This window comes from Mauremys mutica, chromosome 9 (genome assembly GCF_020497125.1).
Source record: "Mauremys mutica isolate MM-2020 ecotype Southern chromosome 9, ASM2049712v1, whole genome shotgun sequence".
Lineage (NCBI taxonomy): Eukaryota > Metazoa > Chordata > Testudines > Geoemydidae > Mauremys > Mauremys mutica.
Genome location: NC_059080.1, coordinates 83,456,815 through 83,481,413, shown reverse-complemented (window position 1 = coordinate 83,481,413; position 24,599 = coordinate 83,456,815). Strand labels below are relative to the sequence as shown.

Sequence of the window (24,599 nt, the reverse complement as noted above, 5' to 3'; positions counted from 1 at the left end):
TCCCAGGCTCTGTTAGCTTCCTTTTCCTGACAGAGGGATAGGTCAGCCGGCCCCGGGTCGGTGGCTCTGTGCCCGGACTCTGATCTGGGACTCGACCCCCTGGTACCACCTGAGGCCCTTGGCTCTGCTGACCCTTTTCCCCAGTACCAGACGACACCATAGTGGCACCGCCACACGCTATTCCACAGGAGGATTTCAAGGTGCATCAAGACCTCCTGAAAAGAGTGGTGTCCAACCTCCAACTCCAAGCTGAGGAGATGGAAGGTCCGTCTGACTTGCTTTTTAATGTGCCGTCATCCTCAGCACTGGGCCGTGTGGCCCTACCCTTGCACCAGGTAGTGGCCAACATCTCTAATACCATGTGGCAGACTCCACTTCCTTGGCCCCTATTTCCAAAAAGGCGGAGAGGAAGTACTTAGTGCCGGCTAAGGACCATGAGTACCTTTATTCCCACCCGGCACCCAACTCACTCATGGTGGAATCTGTAAACCACCGGGAACGACACAGTCAGCCTGCGCCCACCACCAAGGATAAGGACACCAGGAGACTAGACGCATTTGGAAGGAAGGTTTATTCTTCAGCAAGCTTCCAGCTCAGGGAGGCCAACCATCAGGCCCTGCTGAGCCGGTATGACTTTAACTTATGGAAGTCCCTACCCAAGTTTGAACCTCTGCTTCCAGAGTGGGACAAAAAGGACTTCAAGGCTCTGGTAGAGAAAGGGGCGGTGGCGGCGAAAGTGACCCTCCACATGGCATCGGACGCCGCAAATACGGCAGCCCGTTTTATGGCTTCTGCGATTTCCATGCACAGGGTGTCGTTGCTCCTCCTGTCCGGGCTGTCGGTGGAGGCCCAGTCTCTTATGCAGGACCTGCCCTTTGAGGGGAAAGTGCTGTTTGCCGACCAGACGGATGTCTGTCTGCAGGGGATGAAGGATTCCCATACCTCCCTGCAAACCTTGGGCCTCTATGTCCCTCCGGCTAAGGACAAGCCCAGGCTGCAAGAATCGGCTCTGCCTGTGCAAAGCAGATACGAGCCCCCTTCTAAGAGACTGAGAGACCAGCGGCGTCAGTCTCAACGTTAGTCCCGCTCGGTCCCGCAGCCCGGGCCCTCCAAGGGCAAGAGGCAGAGAAAGAGGCAGTTTTGACTATCTGCAGGGGGGCACCAGGCCTGTTGCCCGTGAGGCTCTCCAGTTAATAAGGTTTGTATTCTGCAACCAATTGTCTGCCTTCCGAGTGGCCTGGTCCTGGGGTAACGTCGGATCAGTGAGTCCTCAACACTGTTTCAAAGGGCTACACGTTGCAGTTCAGTTCACTCCCACCCTCCCACCCCCTGTCCCGCCTGGACCCGGAGCAGGCTCACCTCCTTGGGCAGGAGGTGGCGCGTCTGATGCACCTGGGGGCGGTCGAAAGAGTACCAGCAGAACTCCAGGGCAGAGGCTTCTACTCCAGATATTTCCTGATCACCAAGGCGAAGGGCGGTCTCAGGCCCATCCTGGACCTGCAGGCCCTCAACAGGCTTCTGGTCCGCTCCAAGTTCCGCATGGTGTCCCTAGCCTCTATTATTCCCACTCTGGACCCGGGGGATTGGTACGTGGCCCTGGACATCCAGGACGCCTTTTTCCACATCCATATATTCGAAGGACACAGACACTTCCTCCGATTCCTGGTGGGGTTGGGCCACTACCAGTTTACGATCCTCCCGTTTGGCCTGTCCACAGCACCGAACGTCTTTACCAAATATATGGCAGTGGTAGCGGCCTACCTCCGACGTGAACGTGTTCAGATCTTCCCATAGTTGGACAATTGGCTTCTCAAGGGCAACTCTTTGTCCCAGGTACAGGCCCATGTGGAACTGCTCCTGTCCACATGTGCAGATCTCGGCCTAGTGGTAAATGAAAACAAATCAACGTTAGTTCCAGTGCAGCGCATAGAATTCATTGGGGCACTGCTGGACTCCCTAAGGGCCACAGCCTCTCTCCCTCTGGGCAGGTACGAGACCCTCAAAGGTCTCATCGCCTTGGTCACAGCTTTCCTGGTGACAACGGCAAGAGTGTGCCTTCAGATCCTGGGGCACATGGCGGCATGCACGTACATGGTCCACCATGCCAGGCTCCGAATTAGGCCCCTCCAGCTCTGGCTAGCCTCCCAGTTCTCCCAGGCCCGGGACGGGCTGGACAAAGTCCTCATGGTACCGTCCCTGGTAGTTGCCTCCCTACAATGGTGGTCACATCTGAACAACATACTGCGAGGGGTCCCCTTCTGGGAGGTGTCCCCGTCATTAGACCTGGTGTCTGATGCATCGGACTTGGGCTGGGGAGCCCACATAGGGAACATGCAAACCCAGGGAAGATGGTCTGTCTTGGATTTGTCCCTCCGCATAAATGTCAGAGGGCTCAGGGCGATACGCTTGGCGTGCGTAGTTTTCAGCACGCACCTTCGGGGGAAGGTGGTCAGAGTCCTCACGGACAACACTGCCGTGATGTACTAGATCAAAGGCAAGGCGGGACTTGTTCCTTGGCCCTCTGCCTGGAAGCCCTGAGCCCATGGGAGTTCTATATAGCCCAAGTTATCTCCCTTTGGGCTTTTCACCTGCCCGGCATCCACAATGTGCAAGCCGATCACCTCAGTAGGATTTTCTCCCATCAGTATGAGTGGTCGCTCCACTCGGAGGTCGCTTTCCAGCTCTTCCGAGTCTGGGGAGTTCCCCATGTCGACCTCTTCGCAACCCGTCAGAACCGGCGTTGTCCCCAGTTCTGCTTCAGAGGGGGAATAGGGAGGGGGGCAATCTCGGATGCCTTCCTCCTGCAGTGGTCGGGCCAGCTTTTCTATACCTTCCCGCCCTTTCCCCTCATCGGCAAGGTCCTGCAGAAAATAAAAGCAGACAGGACGCATGTCATCCTCATAGCCTCAGACTGGGCCCACCAACACTGGTACGGGACCCTCCTGCACCTACTAGTGGCCCCCCCATGGAGGTTGCCGCTTCGCCCGGACCTCCTCTCCCAGGATGGGGGCTGCCTTCTCCATCCCAACCTAGCAGCGCTCCACCTGACGGCATGGTTGCTCAGTGGCTAGACGAGGAGGAGGGGAGATGTTCAGAGGAAGTCAGACAGGTTCTGCTGGAAAGCAGGAAGCCGTCCACACAAAGGACGTACCTGGCTAAGTGGTCCAGGTTCTCTAGGTGGGCGGGGGAGCGGGGCATCTCCCATCGTCCACACCGCTCCAGCTCGTCCTTGAGTACCTTCTGTCCCTTAGGACCCAAGGGCTGGCTCCCGCCTCTGTCAGGGTACATTTGGCGGCCATATCGGCCTTCCACCAGCCGGTGCAGGGCCAATCGGTCTTTTCCCATGCTATGACTTCCCGCTTTCTGAGAGGTCTGGACTGGTCATTCTCATATGCTAGGCCCCCTGTTCTGCAATGGGACCTAAACCTAGTGTTGTCCCATCTTACAGGACCTCCCTTTGAGCCCTTGGCCACGTGTTCCTGGTCTCACATCTCATGGAAGGTAGCATTCCTGGTAGCAATCATGTCAGCCTGACGTCTCAGAGCTCAGGGCCTTGACCTCAGAACCCCCATATACGGTCTTCCACAAGGATAAGGTCCAGCTTCGCCCACATCCCGCATTCCTTCCGAAGGTGGTCTCCGCCTTCCATATGGAACAGGACATTTTCCTTCCAGTACTCTATCCCAAGCCCCATTCCTCCAATGAGGAACGTCGTCTTCACAAGCTCAATGTGCGTAGAATGCTGGCCTGCTATCTAGACTGGACCAAGCCGTTCCGGAAATCCGCGCAACTGTTTGTTGCCTCGGCCAAGCCTATGAAGGGGCAACCAATTTCTACCCAGCAACTTTCTCGCTGGATCACCTCATGTATACACACGTGTTATGATCTGGCAGGGGTTCCCCCACCACCGATCGTCAGGGCACACTCAATGAGGACTCAAGCCTTGTCTGCTGCTTCTGTAGCCCACGTCCCTATCCAGGACATTTGTAGTGCTGCCATGCGGTACTCTGTCCACACGTTTTCTTCGCATTATGCGATCGTTTCCTGGGCTAGGGATGATGCCGGGTTCGGTAGGGCGGTACTGCGTCCTGGAAACCCCTAAACTCCTACCCACTCCATCAGATAATAGCTTGGAGTCACCTACTGTGGAATACACATGAGCAATCACTTGAAGAAGAAAGGACAGTTACCTGTTCCGTAACTGGCTTTCTTCGAGATGTGTTGCTCAGGTGTATTCCACATCCCGCCCTCCTTCCCCTCTGTCGGAGTTGTCTGGCAAGAAGGAACTGCAGCTCCCTTTATAGTGTGATATAGAGGCACCACTCCAGGGGTCGCAGCGGTGCTCCCCCCGTACACGTACTGCTAAGGGAAAAACTTCCGACACCGGTGCATGTGATGAGCACGCACACCTACTGTGGAATACACCTGAGCAACACATCTCAAAGACTGCCAGTTATGGAACAGGTAACTGTCCTTTATTATCTCCTTCCCTAACCTGTGCCAAGTGGAACTTGGAGCAGGAATGTCATAACACCAGAGTATTATGTTTCTGCTGCTCCCATTCCATGATGTGGATTCCCTTCTAAGGGGAGTTCCAGGAGTTTCTACTAACTGCAGAATCCCTGGCTGTGTGGCTCTATTGTCTCTTTGCTGTAAGAGATTGGGAGTTGAGGCAGTGCTGGGATCCCCGAATGCCATGCTTTGGTCTCCTGCTGATCTCTCAGGATCTGTTTGGAGCCACAGAAATACATGAGGCTCAAAAGCTAGTCCTTTAGCCTCTTCTGTGTTTGTGGGGAAACCCTGTGGAATGAGTGAGTGGAGATATACATGAGGGGAACTTCAAGCCCTCCCACCTTTAGACCTTGCTGTCTCTCCGGTCAATGGGAGTTCCTTAAAACATGTACATTACTTTTGGTTCTCTTCTTTGAGCTTTTTTAGTGGTGGCGTATTGCTCTGTTTTCTTGGTTACAGCCAAGATCAATGGCTGAGCACTGATGAGCCCACATGAAGGAGAGTCATTATGATCAGATTTTTCACCTGACAATGCATGCCCTTATTGTTGGTTAAGCTGCTGTTTATATGTTCCAAAGTTGCTTTTTAAGGGCTGACTCTATGCCTCCACATATATGAGAAAACAAACTTCAGGAAATTCTGCAGTCACTGATACCACAGCTAATATAATCTGTCTGGGGATTGGTCCTGCTCTGAGCAGGGGTTTGGACTAGATGACCTTCTGAGGTCCCTTCCAACTCTAACATTCTATGATTCTGTGATTCTAATATATTTAATTTTTGCAGTATGTTAAATTACCGCTCATTGTCTGTTTTTGTGTGATTGCATAGAGCCATAACATTTTGGGAAGGTACTTCAGACAATTGTTTTATTTGGAGAATATTACACTTTACTTTCTTGGGTCATTGTGTGCTTCCTACCTTATTGATGAATGTAACAACTCCTCAAAAATACAGACCTACGCCATCTAATTGCAAAGATGGTTCAGGTCCTGATCCTACAATGTAGCACAGCGTGTGTGCAGGGGGTATGCCTGTGTGCATCTCATTGCAGGATCAGAACGTAAACTATAAGAAGAAAAAAAGAAACATGAAGGAGTCATTCTTCTGAGGCAAATTAGGACTGAGACAATTTAAGTCCCCCTAGAAATTGGTGGAGAAAAACATTTCAAAGTTGCTCTTAGATATATTCGTACTGTTTAATGTTTTTTATTAATTCATTTTTTTAAACCAGCTGTTAACTGAACTTATTTTGAAAAGCCTAATCTGTGTATATTTAACCTCCAACTGTTCCCACAATGGATCATTTAAGATGGCTCCAGTGGGGCTACCTGTTTGGCCAAGTGCTACCTAATTAGAATAAGAGAGGAGATTCCTTCATTTATATGAGAGATTGTGATAGTAACATACATTTGTTGTGAATTTTTTAATAAAAATATTTCATAAATGTTTATTGAGCATTCTAAGATTTTATAAAAACAGTTAATTTCCTTCATGAAATGACATTAAAATGTTGATATAAAAATGTATTGGCTTTCTGGTTATAAATAAATCAGATCTGCTTTTCAATTATTATGTTAAATATCAAGTAATCAGGGAGACTGTGAAGGTACAAAACTCTTACTTCCTCCCATCTTTATACCATATCAGGCCATAGCATGATCACGTCATTGGGAGCTTTGTGCACCAAAATTATGCAGTAGCACCGGCAGCAAGTGCTGTAGACACTGCAACTTTGGGGACTATAATAGTGTCAGCACTGGGGCACTGGTATTAACGTATCAAGAAATTTCCTTCACAATGTGTCATGAAGCCAACTGTTCCTGACTGATGAATGTCAGAGGAAGCTTTTTGTAGGTGGGTGTCAAGAATAATCCGTCCATCTCTGCTACTAAGGGATTTCTTTAGTTGTTAAAAGAAGGCTATTGTCTTTCTCCCTATTTAAAATCAATAACACAGCAGGCTACATCCCACGCAGAGGGGATTACCAGCTTTTAGTTAGACTGGTAGTTAAATGTGCCTAATTAACAATTACTTTTAATAACATGCCTTTCAGACTTTGCTGTAGTATTAAATATGTATTTAAATATTAAATACACAGGGTGAAATCCTGGCCCCATTGAAGACAATTTTCAGAGTAGACAATAGGCTTCTCCCCCCTCCTCCCCCATAGTATGTGTAATCATATTTTAAGTAGGGATGACATACTTGTGAGTGTCATATGAAGAAAAACACTGGAAATACAATACAACATATGTTATTTAATATTCATGTGATACTAAAAGGAATATATAAAACCGTTAGTAAATAAACACTATGTATTAGTGTTTATTTATTAACGATTTTATATATTAGTGTATTAGTATGTATTAGTGAGTCAGTCATAGCAGCATGACAAAAATCAAGTTTGGAACCCCTGTTGAACTAATGCTGAACAATTGGGCTAGTCCAAACAAACACATTTTTATTTTCAAATTAGATAAAAGACTATTTTACCCATCATTTGGGTGTTTAAGCAAGGAGAGTTCCTCTAGGACGAACACACATAACAAATATTGGGGCAGACTCTATGCCATGTCCATTTTCTGCTGGGTGCCACAAAGTGTGAGGACTGCCAGGGACCTGGGTGCACATCCTTGAATCTCTGCTTCTGCTCTGGCACAAGTTAGAGTATCATGGGGGCTCAGGACTGCCAAGGTTGTCTGACACTTGCTAGTATGAGACTGTTTTCAGATGTTCATAATCTTGCCAAATTGTAACTGTTTCATACCAGGTGTTTGTCAGAATAATTTTTTTGTTTGTTCCAGCAAAAATGGCTCATCCTTTCCCAAGAATGACAGTAGGGGAAAATATGTTGTTTTTCCACCCATTAGAAAAATTCTTATAACCATTTCATTTACAAACTCTAGCATCACCATGCTGTGGAGCGGGGACTTGAAATTTGGCAAGTGGTGTCACCATGGTGTTAGGGATGGGCCTGTTGCAGTTCTGTGATAAAAAACACCTCAAATTTGGCTTACTTATAAGCATTTGAAATATCACATTTCACACATGCTCAGTACAGACTTAGAGTTTGGCTGCTAAATTCTTGGAAGAGTCCATCTGTATTGAACATTCTCCACCCTGGAGCCAAGCAGGAGTTTCCCTGCAACTTCAATTCCCTGAAACAGATCAGTAAGAATGTCTTTTCTGTGGCATCAATTCGTTTCCCCTTCTACCTTCCCCCTGGGCAGGGAAGAGTAGTAAATGGCCAGACTCAGATGCAGAGGGAACAAGAATTAGACCTCTTCAGAGAGAGAGAGGTAAATCCTTGGTTGCACTTCTGTAATGAAACATTGTCAACTGAAATTTGACTCAAGCTTTACGTTTGGTTAAAATCAAAAACAAGTTGATACCATAACTAAGTTCAACAGAAATGCTTCTATTATTAGTAGTATTTATTTCCTTTTTTCCCCCCTCCTAAAAATGAATTAAAATTCTCCAGTGGCCTTTGCAGCCCAAACATTGGGGCATTGTATTAGGGCCTGAGAACTTGACAATATCTGAAGTTCAAACAGGAAATCAAATGTGTATTTTAAACAGTGAATATAAAGAACCATTGGAACAGATTACCCAGAGATGTGGTCAATTCTCCATCACTTGGAGTCTTTAAATCAAAACCAATGCCTTTAAAAAAAATGCTTTAGTTCCATTGGCAAGTTACATGGATTACTAGGTTAAGTTCTATGACCTCTTGTATTATGTAGGAGGGTATACTAGATCACAATGGTCCCCTTCTGGCCTTAAATATTATTATATAATATAAATTATATAGACTATTTTTGCCACTGACTTCAGTGAGACCAGGATTTCACCCTATGATTCTAGTATAGTGACTGGAAATTAACTATAAGGTAGACAGAATAATCTACTTTCATTGTCTTGTCTGAGAGTATACATCCAACATAATAAAGAAAACAAAATCAGATTTTTTTCCAGTACTTGGGTATTAGCAGTGATGTACTGTTTACAAGCAAATATTTAAATATATTTTAAAAAACAATTGCTGATATGACAGTATCCCTTTTAGATTGATTTTAATTCACAAATAAGAAAAAGACCAAAGTTAATTATACAGATTATACATGTATTATTTATTGTTTAATAAATAAATCAGTAATGTTATAAATAGGTTTCAATTTATATAATAATTTTATAAAAACTTACAAATGTATAAATAAATAATTTAAGACAAATAAATTATACCTGGGTGTTTGTTATGTTGAGAACATGTTGATATAATATAGCTTATTTTTTTTAGAAATGTAGAAATTTAACATCTTAGCTTAAAAGACACTGATAGTATTTTGCTCAAGACAACTCAGGTCATGAAAAATATTGCAGAATATTACTGTGCTTAATCCTTGAAAAGTTTTTGTAGAAATATTACTGTATTCTTAAATTCAGGTCCATATCCTGAAAGCCCTCTGTGTGTACAAGTTTCACAGTGAAAGTACTGCACACAGAGCTCTTGCAGTAAGTAGAACCTAATATATATTTTCTTCAGATACTTAAAATAGCTTTGATTCAATGTTTTATAGAAAGTGCTTCCAGGTTTGAGTGATTATGATGAGCTTCCAGGAGAATTCAAGTAGTTCAGCATCTTGGTTATGGTCACAGTGCGAATTGTGAAAGCATGGATAACACTACATAACCTCATTCTCTCTTTGAAAGAGGCTGATCCTCTGTTTGTAGAGGGTTGCTCCACACTCGCACTGTTAATTTTCACAGCCTTAAAGAAAAAAAAGTCGGTTGGTCAGACAATTTAACCATGTTTAGAGTAGAAATATACATCAGTCTTTGATTATGCAAAAAAAATTAGCTTAATTTTTTAAATTTAAACTATTAAAAATAAAATGTTTTATGAAAAGGTAAACTAGGATAGTAATAATACCATTCATATAGTTAGGGCCCAAACCTGTATTCTTATGCAGGCAAACATTCTTAATGATGTAAATAGTTTTTCCCTGCCAAGGAATACAGGTTTGGGCCTTTAAAGGATAATCAGGAGGAGCTGTGGTTTACAAATAATTAAATCCAGTGCATTTGACAACTATTAGTATCTCCAGTGTATCTAGATATGCTATGTTAATAAAAAGTTAATTATTTTAAAGTAGGGACAGGATTTCTACCAGCTATTAAATCTGTTAGTCTCTAAGGTGCCACCGGACTCCTTGTTTTTGTTAATAACCATGTTACATGTGTACCCTATTTCCTATCAATACATATTAATTAATTATTTACCAAAATACAGTCTTCTCTCACCCCCACCCCATTTCATGGTAGGGATGGGAGACAAAGATACCATTAAAAAGACAGAAAATTCACTAGTAGTATGTTTACTACATCACTGATAGGGAATCACTTTTTTAATACAGTAATATACAGTATCAAAGTAAGACCTCATTTATACAGAGATGAGAAACTTTCTTCAATTTTCAGAAAAAATCATAATCAAGATTTTAAATGATCAGATTCCAGAGTAACTTATTATTTGGGTAACTACAGAAAGGAACACATAGAACAGGACTCCATTTACAATAGAAATAATATAAAGTACTCTTTTAGGCAACTGAAAGGAAAACAGACCTGTATCATTTTGTCAATAGCAGCCAGCATCTTCTGGTTATTGAAATTCTTGAACTCTGCCTTGTACGCCTTCAGGTCTTCATTGATACCTCGCAGGCACTCAATCTGCAGAAGATACAAGGATTAAGAAATATTGGAGAGTGCTGTTAGATGCTTACAGACAAACAAAAAGCAAATGATTTGTTCTTTTGGGAGACTGGCAATTTACCTTATCAAAATCAGCTCTTTTCAGTGTAGGACAATTTTCAGTCTGAAAATTAAAGACACCAGACATGAATGTGATCATTCTGTAAAATATGATGAATTACATGATGGTTCCATATAAAGGTGATGAAACTTGATTTTTATTTATTGCAATACCTTTGACTCTTCTGGCATACAAGCCTTAATTGTGTTGATTTTATTCTTAGTGATATCTTCAAGATCAACCTCTTCAAGGGTACATTCAAATCCTAGCGTGCCAAGTTCCTATATAAACAAAGGGGACCTTGATTGAATCATTGCACATAATGCTGCAGGGCATGTTTATAAGCAGAAATATACTGGATAGTAGGTGATTTATGGCAACTGAAGGTGCTTCAGCATCTTCTTTATATATCTTTATGCCTTTAACCAAACAAGCAAATATCCAAGCTATGAAGCTAAAGTCAAAGGAAATTTTGCCATCATTTTCATTAGGAGCAAGGGTTGTAAATAGATTTATATTTTGTATGCGTTGCACTGGATTACATTGTCTCCATTATGTTAAGATTCTAAATCATTCTAAGAGGATGAATAAGCACTCAGAACATTATATATCACAAACTTACAATTTAAAAAATGATTACTTTTTAAAAAAGAGAAGGACAAATAACATTCAAACAGACAAGTGGCATTGTCTTGTGGCATCAGTGACACTGTGTCTCATTGAGGTGATGGAACTATTTAGCTGCTTCTCCTCTCTCACCCTAAGGCAGTGCCTATGCCAGGGAATTTTAGAAACAGATTCCCCTTAGCGTTACCACCAGTTCAACTGTACCAGTGAGAGGTGGTAAAAAGAAAAGGAGACATATATAACTAAAAGATATGGCAGAGCAAAGGATGCCTCATGGACCAACCCATAACATTCTTAGAAAGAGATTATGCAAGAGGATACTTTCATGCTGAGCTGTTTGAATTCTTTAACCAGCTGCCAACACACTACCTAATTGCCTAGTTGATGGCGTGTTTGCGGCATGTTTTACAGGGGTCAGTGACTAAGAATTAACCAAACTGAACAGAGGTTGGAACTAGGGTGACCAGATCACCCAGGTCAAATATCGGGACGCGGGGCGGCGGGGCGGGGGCAGAGGGGGAAAAAATGGTGGCAGAGCAAAAAAAAAAAAAAATCCCCCACCCCCAATTCCTCCTCCCTCCACAAGCACTGGAGGGAGGCCCGGGAGACTCAGGGGAGCACGGGGCCGGGGTGAGTGTGAGTCCAGCCTGGCCCCGAGCAGGCAGGACTCAGGCGCGGTATCTGGAGGGAGAGTACGGGGTGGCCTGCGGGGCCAGGCAGCGGCTGTTCTCCCCACCTGGGCAGCAGGACTCGGGAGCAGCCGCTGCTGCAGCTCCCACTGCTGCGGGGGGAGGAAGCGGCCGCTGGCCAAGCTCGGCAGCTGCGGCTCTGGCGCCCACGAACCCCCCGAGCCCGGGCCTGCTGCGGGGACCCAGCGCGCACGCTGTGCATACCCAGCCCCTGGCCAGTCGCGTCTGGGCTGGCTGCCCAGCTGGTGCAATCCTGCGGGCGGCCTCGGAGTGGGGGCAGCAGGCCCCAGCCCCCCGCATCCCCCTCGGGTCCTGCAGGGGAACGAACGGGACTGGGCTGCCGATGCCTCCGCCATGGGATTGCACCAGCTGGGCAGCCAGCCCAGACGCGACTGGCCAGGGGCTGAGCGCAGTGTGCGCGCTGCCCCGCAGCAGGCCCGGGCTCGAGGGGTTCGGGCCCGGGCACCAAAGCCGCAGCCGCCGAGTGCCACGTGCTTGGCCACTTCCTCCCCCCGCAGCAGTGGGAGCTGCAGCAGCGGCTGCTCCCGAGTCCCCTGCCCAGGTGGGGAGAACAGCCGCCACCTAGCCCCACGGGCCGCCCCCCTACTCTCCCTCCAGGTACCGCGCCCGAGTCCTGCCTGCTCGGGGCCAGGCCAGACTCACACTCACCCCGGCCCCGCACTCCCCTGAGTCTCCTGGGCATGGCATGCTTGGAAAGAGGCGGGGATTTGGGGAGGGAGACAATGGGGCAGTGAGGGGGCGGGGATGGGGGCAAGGATTTGGGGAAGGATCCAATGGGGGAAGGAGGGGGCGGAGTCGGGGCAGGGGAGGGCGCGAGCCCTTCGGGCTCCGGAGCCTTTGCTTGTTTGTCCAGTGTCCCGACCTAACATTGGTCGGGACGCGGGAGAAACAAGCAAATATTGGGACAGTCCCGATAAAATCGGGACGTCTGGTCACCCTAGTTGGAACAAAAATATGTCAAACAGGACAGATAAGGAAAACGTAAAAGCAAACACTGGCAGGACACAGATCAGAGAGAGATGCTCTGTGACAGAGGGCCACTCAGGCTGGAAGACAAAAAGTTTAAGGGAAGAAAGTTCTCATGAGAAAATGAAAGGTATTTTCTTTATTAATTGTAACTAAGCTTAAAGTGCCTATTTAGGTTAACTTTTACTGAGCATAATACTGGACATGTGATGCAGACCATCTCTTTGCCTTAACCTGATTCTATCTGTTCTTTAAAAAAAACAACCCCAAATCTTAGGGTGTTGTGTGAAATCCCCAAATAAACTGTCACAGAAAAGAAAAAATAACGAAACCACCAAGAAGTATTGAAGGGAGGATGGCTGGAGTCAATCCCTGTATTGTGTTCTGCTTACCAACAATAATTTATACTACCATATCTATCATCCCCGAATTTGTCCCAGTTGATTTAAGTTCTGCACCAGTGGAAGATAACAGGTCAAGCTTTATTTCAGGCAACAATTAGAACAATAATAATAATTTTAAAAAAAGGATTGGATGCACAAATGAAAGTTAAGTACGAAACAAGCAAGAAAAAGAGTGTAAGGAAATGAAAGACAAATTATTACAGTTCTCTGGAAATACCAAATGATGAATATGGTTAAAAACAGGGACACAGAAATTTGATTAGCTGAAGCAAACGGAAGAGCCAGAGATGTAAGGCTACACACAGGTTGGGAATGTGCACCATCTGGCTGCTTTAGAAAGCTGATGCCTCCTACCATAGAAATAAAACCTCCTACAGCTCCTTCCATCTGAATATCTCAAACACTCTTTTACACACATCGATAAACACCACATTCCTAGTAGTTGGTAGGTATTTTCCCTATTTTAAAAATGAGGCAACACAAAGATAAGTCCTTGATCCTTCTGTGCACTACATATCAAAAACTCCCAACTCAGGATCAGGGACATAATCCATGTTCTAACATGCTTTTTTATTTGTTGTGTAGATGGGACTCCTTAACCTAGCCACATCAGACAAATGTGCAATAGCAGAGTTAGATTTGTAGTATAAATGATGCCCAAGCAATTTGTCCAAGTCATGGAGCGCATCGAGCCACCAATAGAACCTACATTTCCTGAACTGCACCTACTCCTTTCCCTTCTATCTAGGTTTTGACTGTGCACCCATCACTGGGATATCTGAACCTTTAACACAAGTCCATTCTTCCTCCTCTGCGCAAAACTGTGAATCTGGCAAAATAAATTTAGATACAGAGGCAAAGCTACACTTGCCTCCCCTCTGGAAAAAACATTTCTACCAACTCCTGGTACCATTAGTTTGTATATTTGACACCTCTCCCGCGTCTTCCTCTGGAGTTCGTCCCAGTAACTCTGATTTAACCCTTGCAGGTATTGTTTTACTGGGGTTTATTTAGCTATAAATATTGACGACAAGCAGCTTTGCTTACAGAGTGACACGTTTTTTAACACGTCACCAGAGCTGCTGGGAGGCGCGGAACACGAGGCAAGGAAAGACAAACCTTCAGCTGGTGCAGCGCTTCCCTCGCGGCGGTTACCAGGGATTTGGAGACATTCAGGCAGTCGTTCAGATTGGGCCAGGAGGAAGGCAGCGGCGAGGTCGCTGCCAAGTCGGCCAGGCTGAGGCAGAGGAGAGTCGCCAGGAGCCAGCCACCTGAAACAAACAAACACGCGCCGCGCGTCAGCCCGGGAGCCAGCTGGGAACCGCGGAACGCGGCGGCACTTGCACCCTCCGCCCCCGACCCTTCCCACAGCCCGGCCCGGCGCGGAGCGCACGAGGCCTCGGCGTGCGGCGCCCCCCCACCCCCGGCTGGCGGGGTCCGTGCGCGGCGGGGCACTGGTCACTCACGGGGGCAGTCGGGGCCGGCGCGCTGCGCCATGCGGGCTCGCTGAGGTAGTGCTGGAGCGCTGCCGGGCCGGCGGGCGGCAGCGGCTTTTATAGCCGGAGGCGCACCGTGGCCAGGACTTTCCCGCCTCTCTCTTTCTCTACATCAGCGGCTTGGTCAGAGCTGAAACCCTGCGACGCGGCCGGCCGGCTCTCGGCTTCCCTCCGGGAGGCCGCGGCCCCCGGCGAGTCATCCCGAGAGAGCGCACGGGCCTGGCCCCGCGCCCTTCGCGGGCACGCAGGGAATCCCGAGAGGCGCGCGGGACGAGCTGGGGCCCGGGCACAGGAGAGGGGCCGAGGGGGACTTTCCCGTCCAGCCCTCCCCCCGCCCGGCCTCCTTTGCCTGGGTGGGCTCAGTCCTGTCCCCGGCACCGCTGTGCTGCCCTTGCGTGCGGCCAGGGAATAGTGTAGCCTCAAAAACAAGCTTGGGCTGAGTGAGCCATGTGCGGGCTCTAGTCAGCAACTCCCAGGCCTGGGAGTCAGCAGGTCACTGCCCAGCTGTGGGTAGCGTGGGTGAATCACGTCACTGCTCCCTGCCTCAGTTTCCCTAACTGAAAACGGGGGGTGATAATAGTTCCCCCTCCTCACACTGGTGCTAGGGGACTCAGTGCCTCTACCTTTATGAAGTGCTTTGAGATCCTTGCAGTAAAGGTGCTGTAGAAATCCAAAGGATTATTATAATATGTCTCTTTGATGAAATTTGATAATCTGACACTGCTTCCTCAGGTTGTGATGTGACATGCAGACACAGCCTCATGCACAAGGAGTTTATCCTGCCAGCCTTGCAAGAGAATTAGTGTGACAGGGTTGCAACACATCAGTGAATAAAGTGTTGGTCCAGCACATACAGGTTAGTATGGTTTTCAGAAATATGTCTTGAAGTTAAATCAGGATTTTAATGAAGAAATGGAATCAGCAAGAGATACTCTAGGCCTTCCTTTTCTTTGTTGCATTCCTCAAACAGCAACGCAAAAAGATGAGCTGAAGCTGAACATATTTTAACTCCCTGTAATAGTGTATAGTATAGAATCTTCCTCCCTAGTTCTAAATAGCCTCTACTCTTATGATATAACCACCTTGTAAACTGTAAGCAATGGTGAAGCATTTCTGCCCCCCTTCCCCCTTTTTTTTTTGTGCTGGCGAGCCCTGCATCCAGATGTTGGAGCATTTAGTGATACATACTTTTTAAAAAAAAATCATTGAAATCTATTTTAGGAGTTGGATCAATGCCAGTCCCTGTAGGATCTGGAAAAAGGTGGTCTGGGGACCAAGCTGCTTGCATTATGGCATCACAGAGTGGAGTCATGAATTTGTTCAAATGTCATAATGGTGCAGGGTGATATCATTACCATGTAAGGAACAAACAAGTATGATAAGCAAGCTTCCTATTGTTGTAGATAGAAAACATATTTAGGAATTAATGTATGTACAGTATTGGAATTCAGGAGATCTTGTTGCTATGTCTTGCACTGCCATTTACATGCTGTGAGGTCTTGGCAAGTCAGTTAATGTCATTGTGACTCAATTTCCTCATCTTTAAAATAGAGATAATACTTCCCTTCATCCTATGGGTGCTTTGACACTTAAAACATTGACCTTTGGAAAGCACTTTGAAATCCTTACATTGGATCCTTTGTTTATACTCTCATTGCATTGTCTCATATAATGGCCTTCAGTAATGGCTATCATATTAAAGAGGATAAATAACAAACAAATTAGGAACTATTAAGGGTCACATTCCCACTGGCTGCAATTGGGAGAGCATCACTCCCTAAAACTATAATGAACTATATGCAGAGGATGAACATTACTAATATTTTTTCTAAAGTTTTAATGTGTAGGAACTGGCAGCACCTGTCTTGTTTAATATTACATAGTTACAGAAATTGAGGGAGGAGGGCTCTAATATAACATATATAGAACAATCTTTTTAAAGACATCTAGTTCATGGCACGCTTTTGGGAATCTACATAAGCCGAATACTGATGATTAATTGCCAAATATAATGTGTAGGTCTAAAAAAGAGATTAAGCAAATTTATTCTCAAAAAGCAATCTAAAATGATTTATTTTGTATCTAAATGGAGAAAAAACAATTATATACAATAGTTTTGGGGAACTGCTCTAACAATAGATCATGCAACGGAATCACTTTAGGTATGGGAACATCTTTTGATTTAAAAAGTTCCAGGGGCAAGCAAATACAATTCTCAGAGGTCCTTACAGTATTGTAACAGGCTCTGTAGAATTACTTAGAGAGCATTTTCTCAATTAAATTGCTTTGGGGTATGAAACTGGAAAAGCCCTGAGAGCTAGGCATTAGATGTTAGGCCTGAGAACATCTTTGCCTGGAAAGTTCCAGGTTGATGCTGAAATCCCGTTTAGTGCAATGCCCTGATAAACTGTTTATTCTTAGTCTCATGTCTTATGGTCCTGACATCTCATGTTGCAGGGCTTCAACCAGTCACCTGTAGGGGATTTTTTCCCCTGATACATTTTGTTTTTCTTTTCTTTCCTCAAGCAGTGATTTTCAGCCTTCAGTTCGCAGACCCCTGGGAGGCCTTCAGACAATGTCTAAGGGGTCTGGGAAAGGTTGCTGTTACCATAGAACACCTTTTTTCAACCTATGGTCTGTGGACACCTGGCGGTCCTCAGACTGTTTCTAAGATTTCCAAAGGGGTCTGCATCTCCATTCGAAATTTTTTAGGGGTCCACAAGTGAAAAAAAGTTGAAAACCAGTGCTGTGAAGCATTAGAGATGGCCATGGCCGGTGAGCACCTACTACAGATGGTGGGCTGCTGCACAGTGGATTAGCCAAGGGACCTTTTGTTCCCTGGTTGCAGCAGAATGAGGCTGTGTGCCAACTTCACAGAAGCCACCACAAGGAAATCTGGACAGGACAGAGGTCTGAGCTATTCTCTACTGCCTTTGCACAGTCATTTATACCTGTGTAAAGTGAGGGTGTAAAATGATACCAAACCAGAATATATGTTTTACACCTATTTTACACAGGTGCAAGTGGGTACAAGGTGCAAGCTATAAGGCAGTGAAGGATGTGGCCCCTGATTTCCATGGACCCCTGAGTAGTGGTTGTGTGGGGATTATAGCCCCTATCACAACCCAGATGTTGGAATAATGTCAGTGTAAAGATTGCAGAGATGTTTTGTGCTCTGCTTTCAGATTGGGGAATGTAGTCCAATCCCCTCCAGCCTCTAAGTAGTTCTCTTCACAAAACCCATTTACTTGGGTTTGTAGAGAAGAAACTGGGTTTGTAATGAATTTTACCCCAGCCAGTGGAGATATGAGGAATAGCCAAGAACTAGTGGCTGCTTTTTCAAAACAACAATGAACCCCCCACAACAATTCATTAAATGATAAGACAAAACCAGGCACCACAGCAGGCAGGTACACAGAAATCTACAGCTTGATGACCAGTTGGAGTTTCAACACTAGTCTTCTCGCTTTCTTTGCACTTACCCACAATTCATGGCTGCAGCTTGGTATAATTTTTCATTTAAAAAAATTAATGTAAGAAGAATAAAAATATCCAGTTAAAATGTACAGACACCAATCTTTTTCTTTTTTTCAATTTTGTTTTTATTACCAAAAGCTCTGGAAACTTACAGTGATATGGTGTCATGGCCCATGATAAAGCACATCTGGAAACTGCTTTTATAGCTTGTATGATCATATAATGTTTTAATATTAGATTATATTGTATATGTGTTACACTACCAATATGTAGGTTAGAATTATAGCTTTATCATCTCTGGTGTTTGAAGAATTTTTGGTCCAGTCTTGTCTTCAATGATGTCAATGGCAGTTTTATTATTGACTTCAATGGGAGCAGAATGAATCAAGAGTTTTATATTGAATTTCCAGGTTCATATTATTTTAATTGACATCTAATTTCCCATAATATGTTTGTGGTATGTTTAGAGACCAGCGTTGTTACAATACAAATACTGTATAATTTTCCAGTTTTACTGTGTATTTTCCACTTTTTGTCTAGTCATTAAGATTGTGGGCTGTGGTTTTAATTTAGTTAGGAGACTTTTTCTCACATAGAAGTGAAACAGGTTTTGGAAACATGAATGAGTGTGAAAAGCATTTATTAGGCTTTCCAGGTCCACTGCATGGTGATATTCAGTTATAATGTTGTTTTCAGTAATAATGCATGAGATTTCTCATTAAATGGAGCTGTGCCGATCACCCTGGCAGATAATATAGACGAATGGTTCTCAAACTTTTTTTTCCCATGAAAATTGCTGAGGGTCTTGGCAGACCACTTATTGATCTTTCCAAAAGTTGTTTGTACCGTTAGCTAACTATTGTAAAGCGCTTTGGATAAAAGTGCTATATAAAAAAACCTAAATAATAATTAACATGGTTTTTTTTTTTACAAATAAAACCACACAGCTCATATTTTAATATCAGTAGGCTCTCCCCCACCGTGGCAGCCACTGAGCTGGGCTGGGAAGGATGGGGTTCTCTTCCCGGCAGCCACAGCCCTGGAGCTAGAGAAAGTCACCTCTTTCTCTGGCTGCCGCAGCCCTGCATGTCCCAATTTCCCCCTACCCTCTCTTCTCACCTCACTTCCCTCCACCTACCTCCTATTTCCTCCACTTCACCCCATTGCCCCCTCCCACCTTATTCCCCCCAAGGCCACCACCTCACCTTACATGTGCATCTTCTCCAGGGTTCTGGCACCTAATTAATGGAGCCACGCCTGCGCGGCTCCACTAATTAGGTAGATGGCCCTTCATTCTCTCATGTGCGGCTGCCCAGGTGTGCACCTTAGAAGGAACTATCTGCGGACCACCTGAATGGAGCACATGGACCACTGTTTGAGAACCTCTGATGTAGAAAATAACTGCTTGCTTATGGCATTCCTTTGCCACACTTCTTGTATATGTAATTCCTCAACAAAAAATAATGTTTCACTTGACTGAAAAGAACAGTATTTTGCTCAATTACATATAGAGGTCTGGTCTTCTCAGGTTCTATGTACATAACCACCATTAATGTCAATGGGAGCTTTGCACAAAACACTTAGGTCTTGATTATACCACAGAGATCTGTGCATGGAAGGGACACTCTGTATGTGATCCTCTCCCTCCCACATGGAAAGGAGGCTCAGCTTCCTTCTTGTCAGCCTCAGGTCCCACAAGGATTTTCCCTGCAGGAAAATCAGGCTCTTAGCCATTCTGACATGAAGGAAAGCAGTACTAACTAGGAACACACAACATAGAAGTTCCAGTCCTCTCAGCTGTTCTTTCTGTGTTAGGATAATAATGATTCAGTGGATTATTTTTAGTTAAAATGTTGTTTATAATACACAACAAAATGTAAACATAGAGCAATGGACTTTGTACATTAACGTGAATTATAAATAAAGGAATGACACATAAAATAAAAATCCAAGGCACTGCCCTAACTGACAACAGCCTGACCCAGGCTGCTGCACAGCCCAGTATTACCAAAGCACAGGTCATGTTTAGCCAATACCCTTCCTGCCCTGAGTATGGAAAAGGCTGCATATGCCAGTCCTATGCTGCTCCTGCACTGGGGGTATTCCCCATGAGGCCATTGTGGTCCTTTTAGCTGCACAAAAGAGCTGGAACCTGGCCCAGAGGGATTAGGTACGGTAATTTGCGGAAGGTCACACAGGAAGTCTGTGGCAGAGCCAGATCTTCTGAGTCCCAGTCCAATGCCTTAACTGTGAGACCATCCTTCCTCTCTAAGATAATGTTGTTTTGGATGTTGCAGTATAAGATTAAATGCTGGGGGTTACTGGTGAAATAAAAGGCAATATATTGAAGTTCTTATACAGGGGGAAAAAGGACTTAATAGAATGATGGTCTGGCTGCCAAAGACAGTTTAGTAAAATCTAGAAAAGAAGCCCAGGTGGCATGATCAATGCAACTGTCCTTGCTGTGATTATTATACAGACTTCTCTCAGTGCTTACTAAAATATCCAATATCTATGCAAAAGCCTCCTGACGCTTGAACTAGGCGTTGAAGGCTACGCTCTCCATATGATGGCATGTGCCAGTGTTTTCTCAACCAACCTCAGTGAGAAGCGTGTGTCTGGCACAATTCTAGTGCTGAGTGAGCAGCTAATGTAATTCTTTCAGCCAGCAAAAGAAACCTTTTATGTTGGATCTGCCCAAGAAGACTGGCTACAACAGCCTAAACCAGGGGTAGGCAACCTATGGCATGCATGCCGCCTGATTTTCAGTGGCACTCAAACTGCCCAGGTCCCGGCCACCGGTACGGGGGGGCTCTGCATTTTAATTTAATTTTAAATGAAGCTTCTTACGCATTTTAAAAACCTTGTTTACTTTACATACAACAATAGTTTAGTTATATATTATAGACTTATAGAAAGAGACCTAAAAACATTAAAATGTATATTACTGGCACATGAAACCTTAAATTAGAGTGAATAAATGAAGACTCGGCACACCACTTCTGAAAGGTTGCTGACCCCTGTCCTAGACACTGGGCATGGAGACTTTCCTTATAAACTCTCCAAATTTCCTGTTATGCAATATGCTTTCCAGCAGGCTTAAGATGTGTTGCTACTGCAGTTGTATAGCTAATGTAATGTATATGACTTATACATAAGTTTGTAAAGAGTCTTCATTTATTGCACACCTATGTCTTAAAGAGCATCATTTTCTTTCCTAGCAAGACATCTATGTAAAATTCCTCCCTAACCCAGCATGTAGTTACATTTTTTAAAAAAACACTTTAGGTTTTTGGTAAAATTGAATATATCTTGCAAGTTAATACACATCTCCTAAAATTCCTGAGAGGATTTTTTCTATTAATTCAATAACGATCTACAAAAATATCTTTAATATTTCTGAGAGAATAACATCATTGAAGGTATTGATACATTTGCAATTACAAAGGGCTGTAGCAACCTTTTTCTTAAATAACTATTAGAAAGAAATGTCCCATATACATGAATCCTGTAATGAATCTATCTTTCAGATGAAACATGAAACTGAGGTCCTAACCACTTGTGGTTGTTAACAAGCCCTTTTAATAAGGCACTTTTAATAAGAATAGGGATATTAACTCCAAAGTCCTATCAAAATTCCAATTTTGGTAGTTACATTCTGCCTATCCAAATTCCCCCTGCAGTATAATACCCTAAAGATAGTTTCTGGTAGATATGATGGGTCACATTCTGAGCTGGTGTAAAGCACCATAACTCCGTTGGTTATGCCAATTTACATCCATTGCAAATCTGGCCTGATATTTTTCTTCTCATCCTGTCCTAATTTGTGCTGTTGTGCTATTCTGTGTTAAGTGGCTGCCACATTAATCTCAGAGCTGGCTGAATTTCAGTGGGGATGCTTACCTTGAGTTTATCAGTTTATAAAGAACTTGGAGACAATGAAGAATGAAAAGTGATATTATTATTAAATAATTTCTTGATTAGTTTATGTGCTTATTGAAGAAAAGTGCAATATACAATAGCAAGAGTTTGTACAAGTTCTCTCTATATATATGATACAGTATAAAGTATGTATATATGTGTAATATATACATATATTGTACCCAATTACTATAATAAATCTATTACAATGTTATAGTTTTAAAAAGCGGATCTAAACATTCTAAGTGAACTAGGAACCAGAATAATATTTTTCTTTATAGGTCCTGGCAATCAGGCTCGTAGGGTCTAACTGATCTTTTTATTCTAAACAACCATTTACTCTATTTTTCACTTCCACATTTAGCTACCGTAATTGCATCTTACAGCTTCTTATGTAGTAGAAAACAGTGCTTGGCTGGCTTCGAATGTACTATCTTGATAATTCATGAATCAGCCAGCAAAGGGAGCTGCAGAGCAGTGCAGTGCATATCCTGCTCTGGAAATGCATTTTTGCTGCTTTCTTGGTCTCCATTTTTTGTACAAGCAGTTGTCTCTTTTAGCAGAACTGTCTGTATTATCTGGTTTGCTTATGTTAAATGTATTCTAATAGCTATAGCAGCATAGCCTCTTTATGCCTCGGTTTAGCCATAGGTAAAATTGGAATAATTATACTTTCTTTGGCTGTGCTGTGAGTTTGCTTAGTTAATGGCTATAAACATTTTTGCAATCCTCATATTATTAATGTATTATATTTTATTTTGATTTATTAATAATATATTATTTTTATTACAGTAACACCCAAAAAAGGAAAAACACCATCCTAGTTTCAAGAGCTTAAAATCTAAAATCACATATATTGAGTATATACTAGATATGTCTTGGCCACAAGTGGTCATTTCATCAAGCAAAAGAAAGGCTGTGAAGCCAGATTGATGGTCACAAATATTCTCATGAGTTAAGACCCCAAATGTAGATACCCATATTTTAGAGGGTTAAATACATTTTTAAAGCAAGATACAGTGTTAATAGGATGTAAGATATGATCATTTTGTGTTCAGCACATAGATATTAAGCTGTAACAATCCAGTGATCAAAGCAGACAGGACCAAATTCTGCTCTTGATTACACTGGTGTCAATAAAGCAATACTTTCAAGCATTGAAAAAGAAACAAAAATAGCATTAAAAAAACCCCATATATAAGAAACCAAAGAAAAAAGGCATAAGTTTAGTTTTGAGGGCTGGATTTGTAAATGATGAGAAAAAGGACCTTCCTTACCCACACTGTTCTAAAAAGTTAGGCAGTTCCTGGAAATGTATTGTGACATAACACAAATATGGTGCTTAGGGGTATGATTATTGCCTGTCAGTTTATGAATAGGAATCACTTTAATTCGCAGGTTTGCATCCCAGTAGATCAGTGTTTCTCAAATGCAACCACCGTGGTCACATAGGGCCACCAGTACCTTTTTATTGGGGCCATGTAAGCCTCCAAAGCAAGGTAGTAGTGGAGGGGCAAAGCAACGGCGCCTCCTGCAGTGCCCAGCTGTTGCTCCTGAATAACTGTTACCAAGTGCAGCGAGATGTGTCACCTTGGTGTTTGTGCTGGCAGTACCAACAGAGATCACACCCTGCACCGTGTAGACTCCTCGGGGGCTCCAGGCAGCACCTCTACAGAAACGTGGGGCTGGTGTGTGCGGTGCTGGAGGTGGCTCTTGTCAATGCAGCATTCAGTCACTGGGGCACTGCCCTGGGCAGCTCCCCTGCTTCCACCTGGCTGGGGCGTGGGGAGCCTGGGACTCCGCAGGCAGCTGATGAGTTCCCGACCCACCTTTCCCAGGCTCTCGCTGAAGGGCTGTGGGAGGCAGGGACAGAGACATGGGTTTGTCAGAGTGGCCAACAGCAAGAGTGCGTGGCCGCACTTTGAGGCCACCCAAAAATTTGTTGTGAGAACCAAAGAACATCTTGTTTCTGAAGTTTTACCACAACCAGGGTGACTTATGATTTTCTTTCTTCCATTTCTCAGCAGAGGAGCACATTTTTCTTATTTGAGCTCCATATGGCTAGATCAGGGGTGGGCAAACTTTTTGGCCTGTATGGAGGGCCGGTTAGGGGAGGAGGTCACGGCCCGCTCCCCACCTCCTATCTGCCCCCCCAGGACTCCTGCCCCATCCAACCCCTCCTCTCATTCCTGACGCGCCCCCCACCCCCCCCCAGGACCCCTGCTCCATCCAACCACCCCTTCTGCTGTCCCCTGACTGCCCCTGGAACCCCTGCCCCGACTGCCCCCTGCTGCCCCATCAACCCTCCCTTCCTGACTGCCCCCCTGGGACTCCTGCCCCCATTCAACCCCCTGTTCCCCCCGACCACCCCAACCCTTATCCACACCCCTGCCCCCTGACCATCCCCCTAACCCCTGCCCTCTATCCAACCCCCCCCAGCTCCCTGCCTTCTTACCACACTGTCTGGAGCACTGGTGGCTGGCGGCACTACAGGCATGCGGCCCGGCTGGAGCCAGGCCACGTCGCTGCCACCGCCCAGCGCAGAGACCGGGTCAGGCCGGGCTTTGCAGCTGCGTTGCCCCAGGAGCTCACAGCCCCACTGCCCAGAGCATTGTGCTGGCAGTGGGGCGAGCTGAGGCTGCGGGGGGAGGGGGAACAGCAGAGGAGGGCCT

At 44.9% G+C, this 24,599-nt stretch overlaps 1 protein-coding gene and 1 long non-coding RNA gene across 4 annotated transcripts in view; one reads left to right on the top strand and one right to left on the bottom strand.

Annotated features, from left to right (window-relative positions):
* Window positions 1-8,762: 8,762 nt before the first annotated feature.
* On the bottom strand, window positions 8,763-14,666 carry IL12A (interleukin 12A). The gene is made up of 6 exons (XM_045031001.1): window positions 14,500-14,666; window positions 14,153-14,304; window positions 10,500-10,607; window positions 10,348-10,389; window positions 10,140-10,244; window positions 8,763-9,282 (listed from the first exon to the last, which is right to left on the bottom strand). The coding sequence occupies exons 1-6, from the start codon at window positions 14,528-14,530 to the stop codon at window positions 9,115-9,117; spliced, it is 606 nt and encodes a 201-aa protein (XP_044886936.1). The 5' UTR covers window positions 14,531-14,666; the 3' UTR covers window positions 8,763-9,114.
* LOC123377768 overlaps window positions 14,133-24,599 on the top strand; it is a 27,819-nt gene continuing 17,352 nt past the window's right edge. For all 3 annotated transcript variants that reach the window (XR_006582322.1, XR_006582323.1, XR_006582321.1), the window contains exons 1-2: window positions 14,133-14,544; window positions 15,262-15,385. This is a non-coding gene — a long non-coding RNA (uncharacterized LOC123377768). The remainder of the gene's footprint in view (window positions 14,545-15,261; window positions 15,386-24,599) is intronic.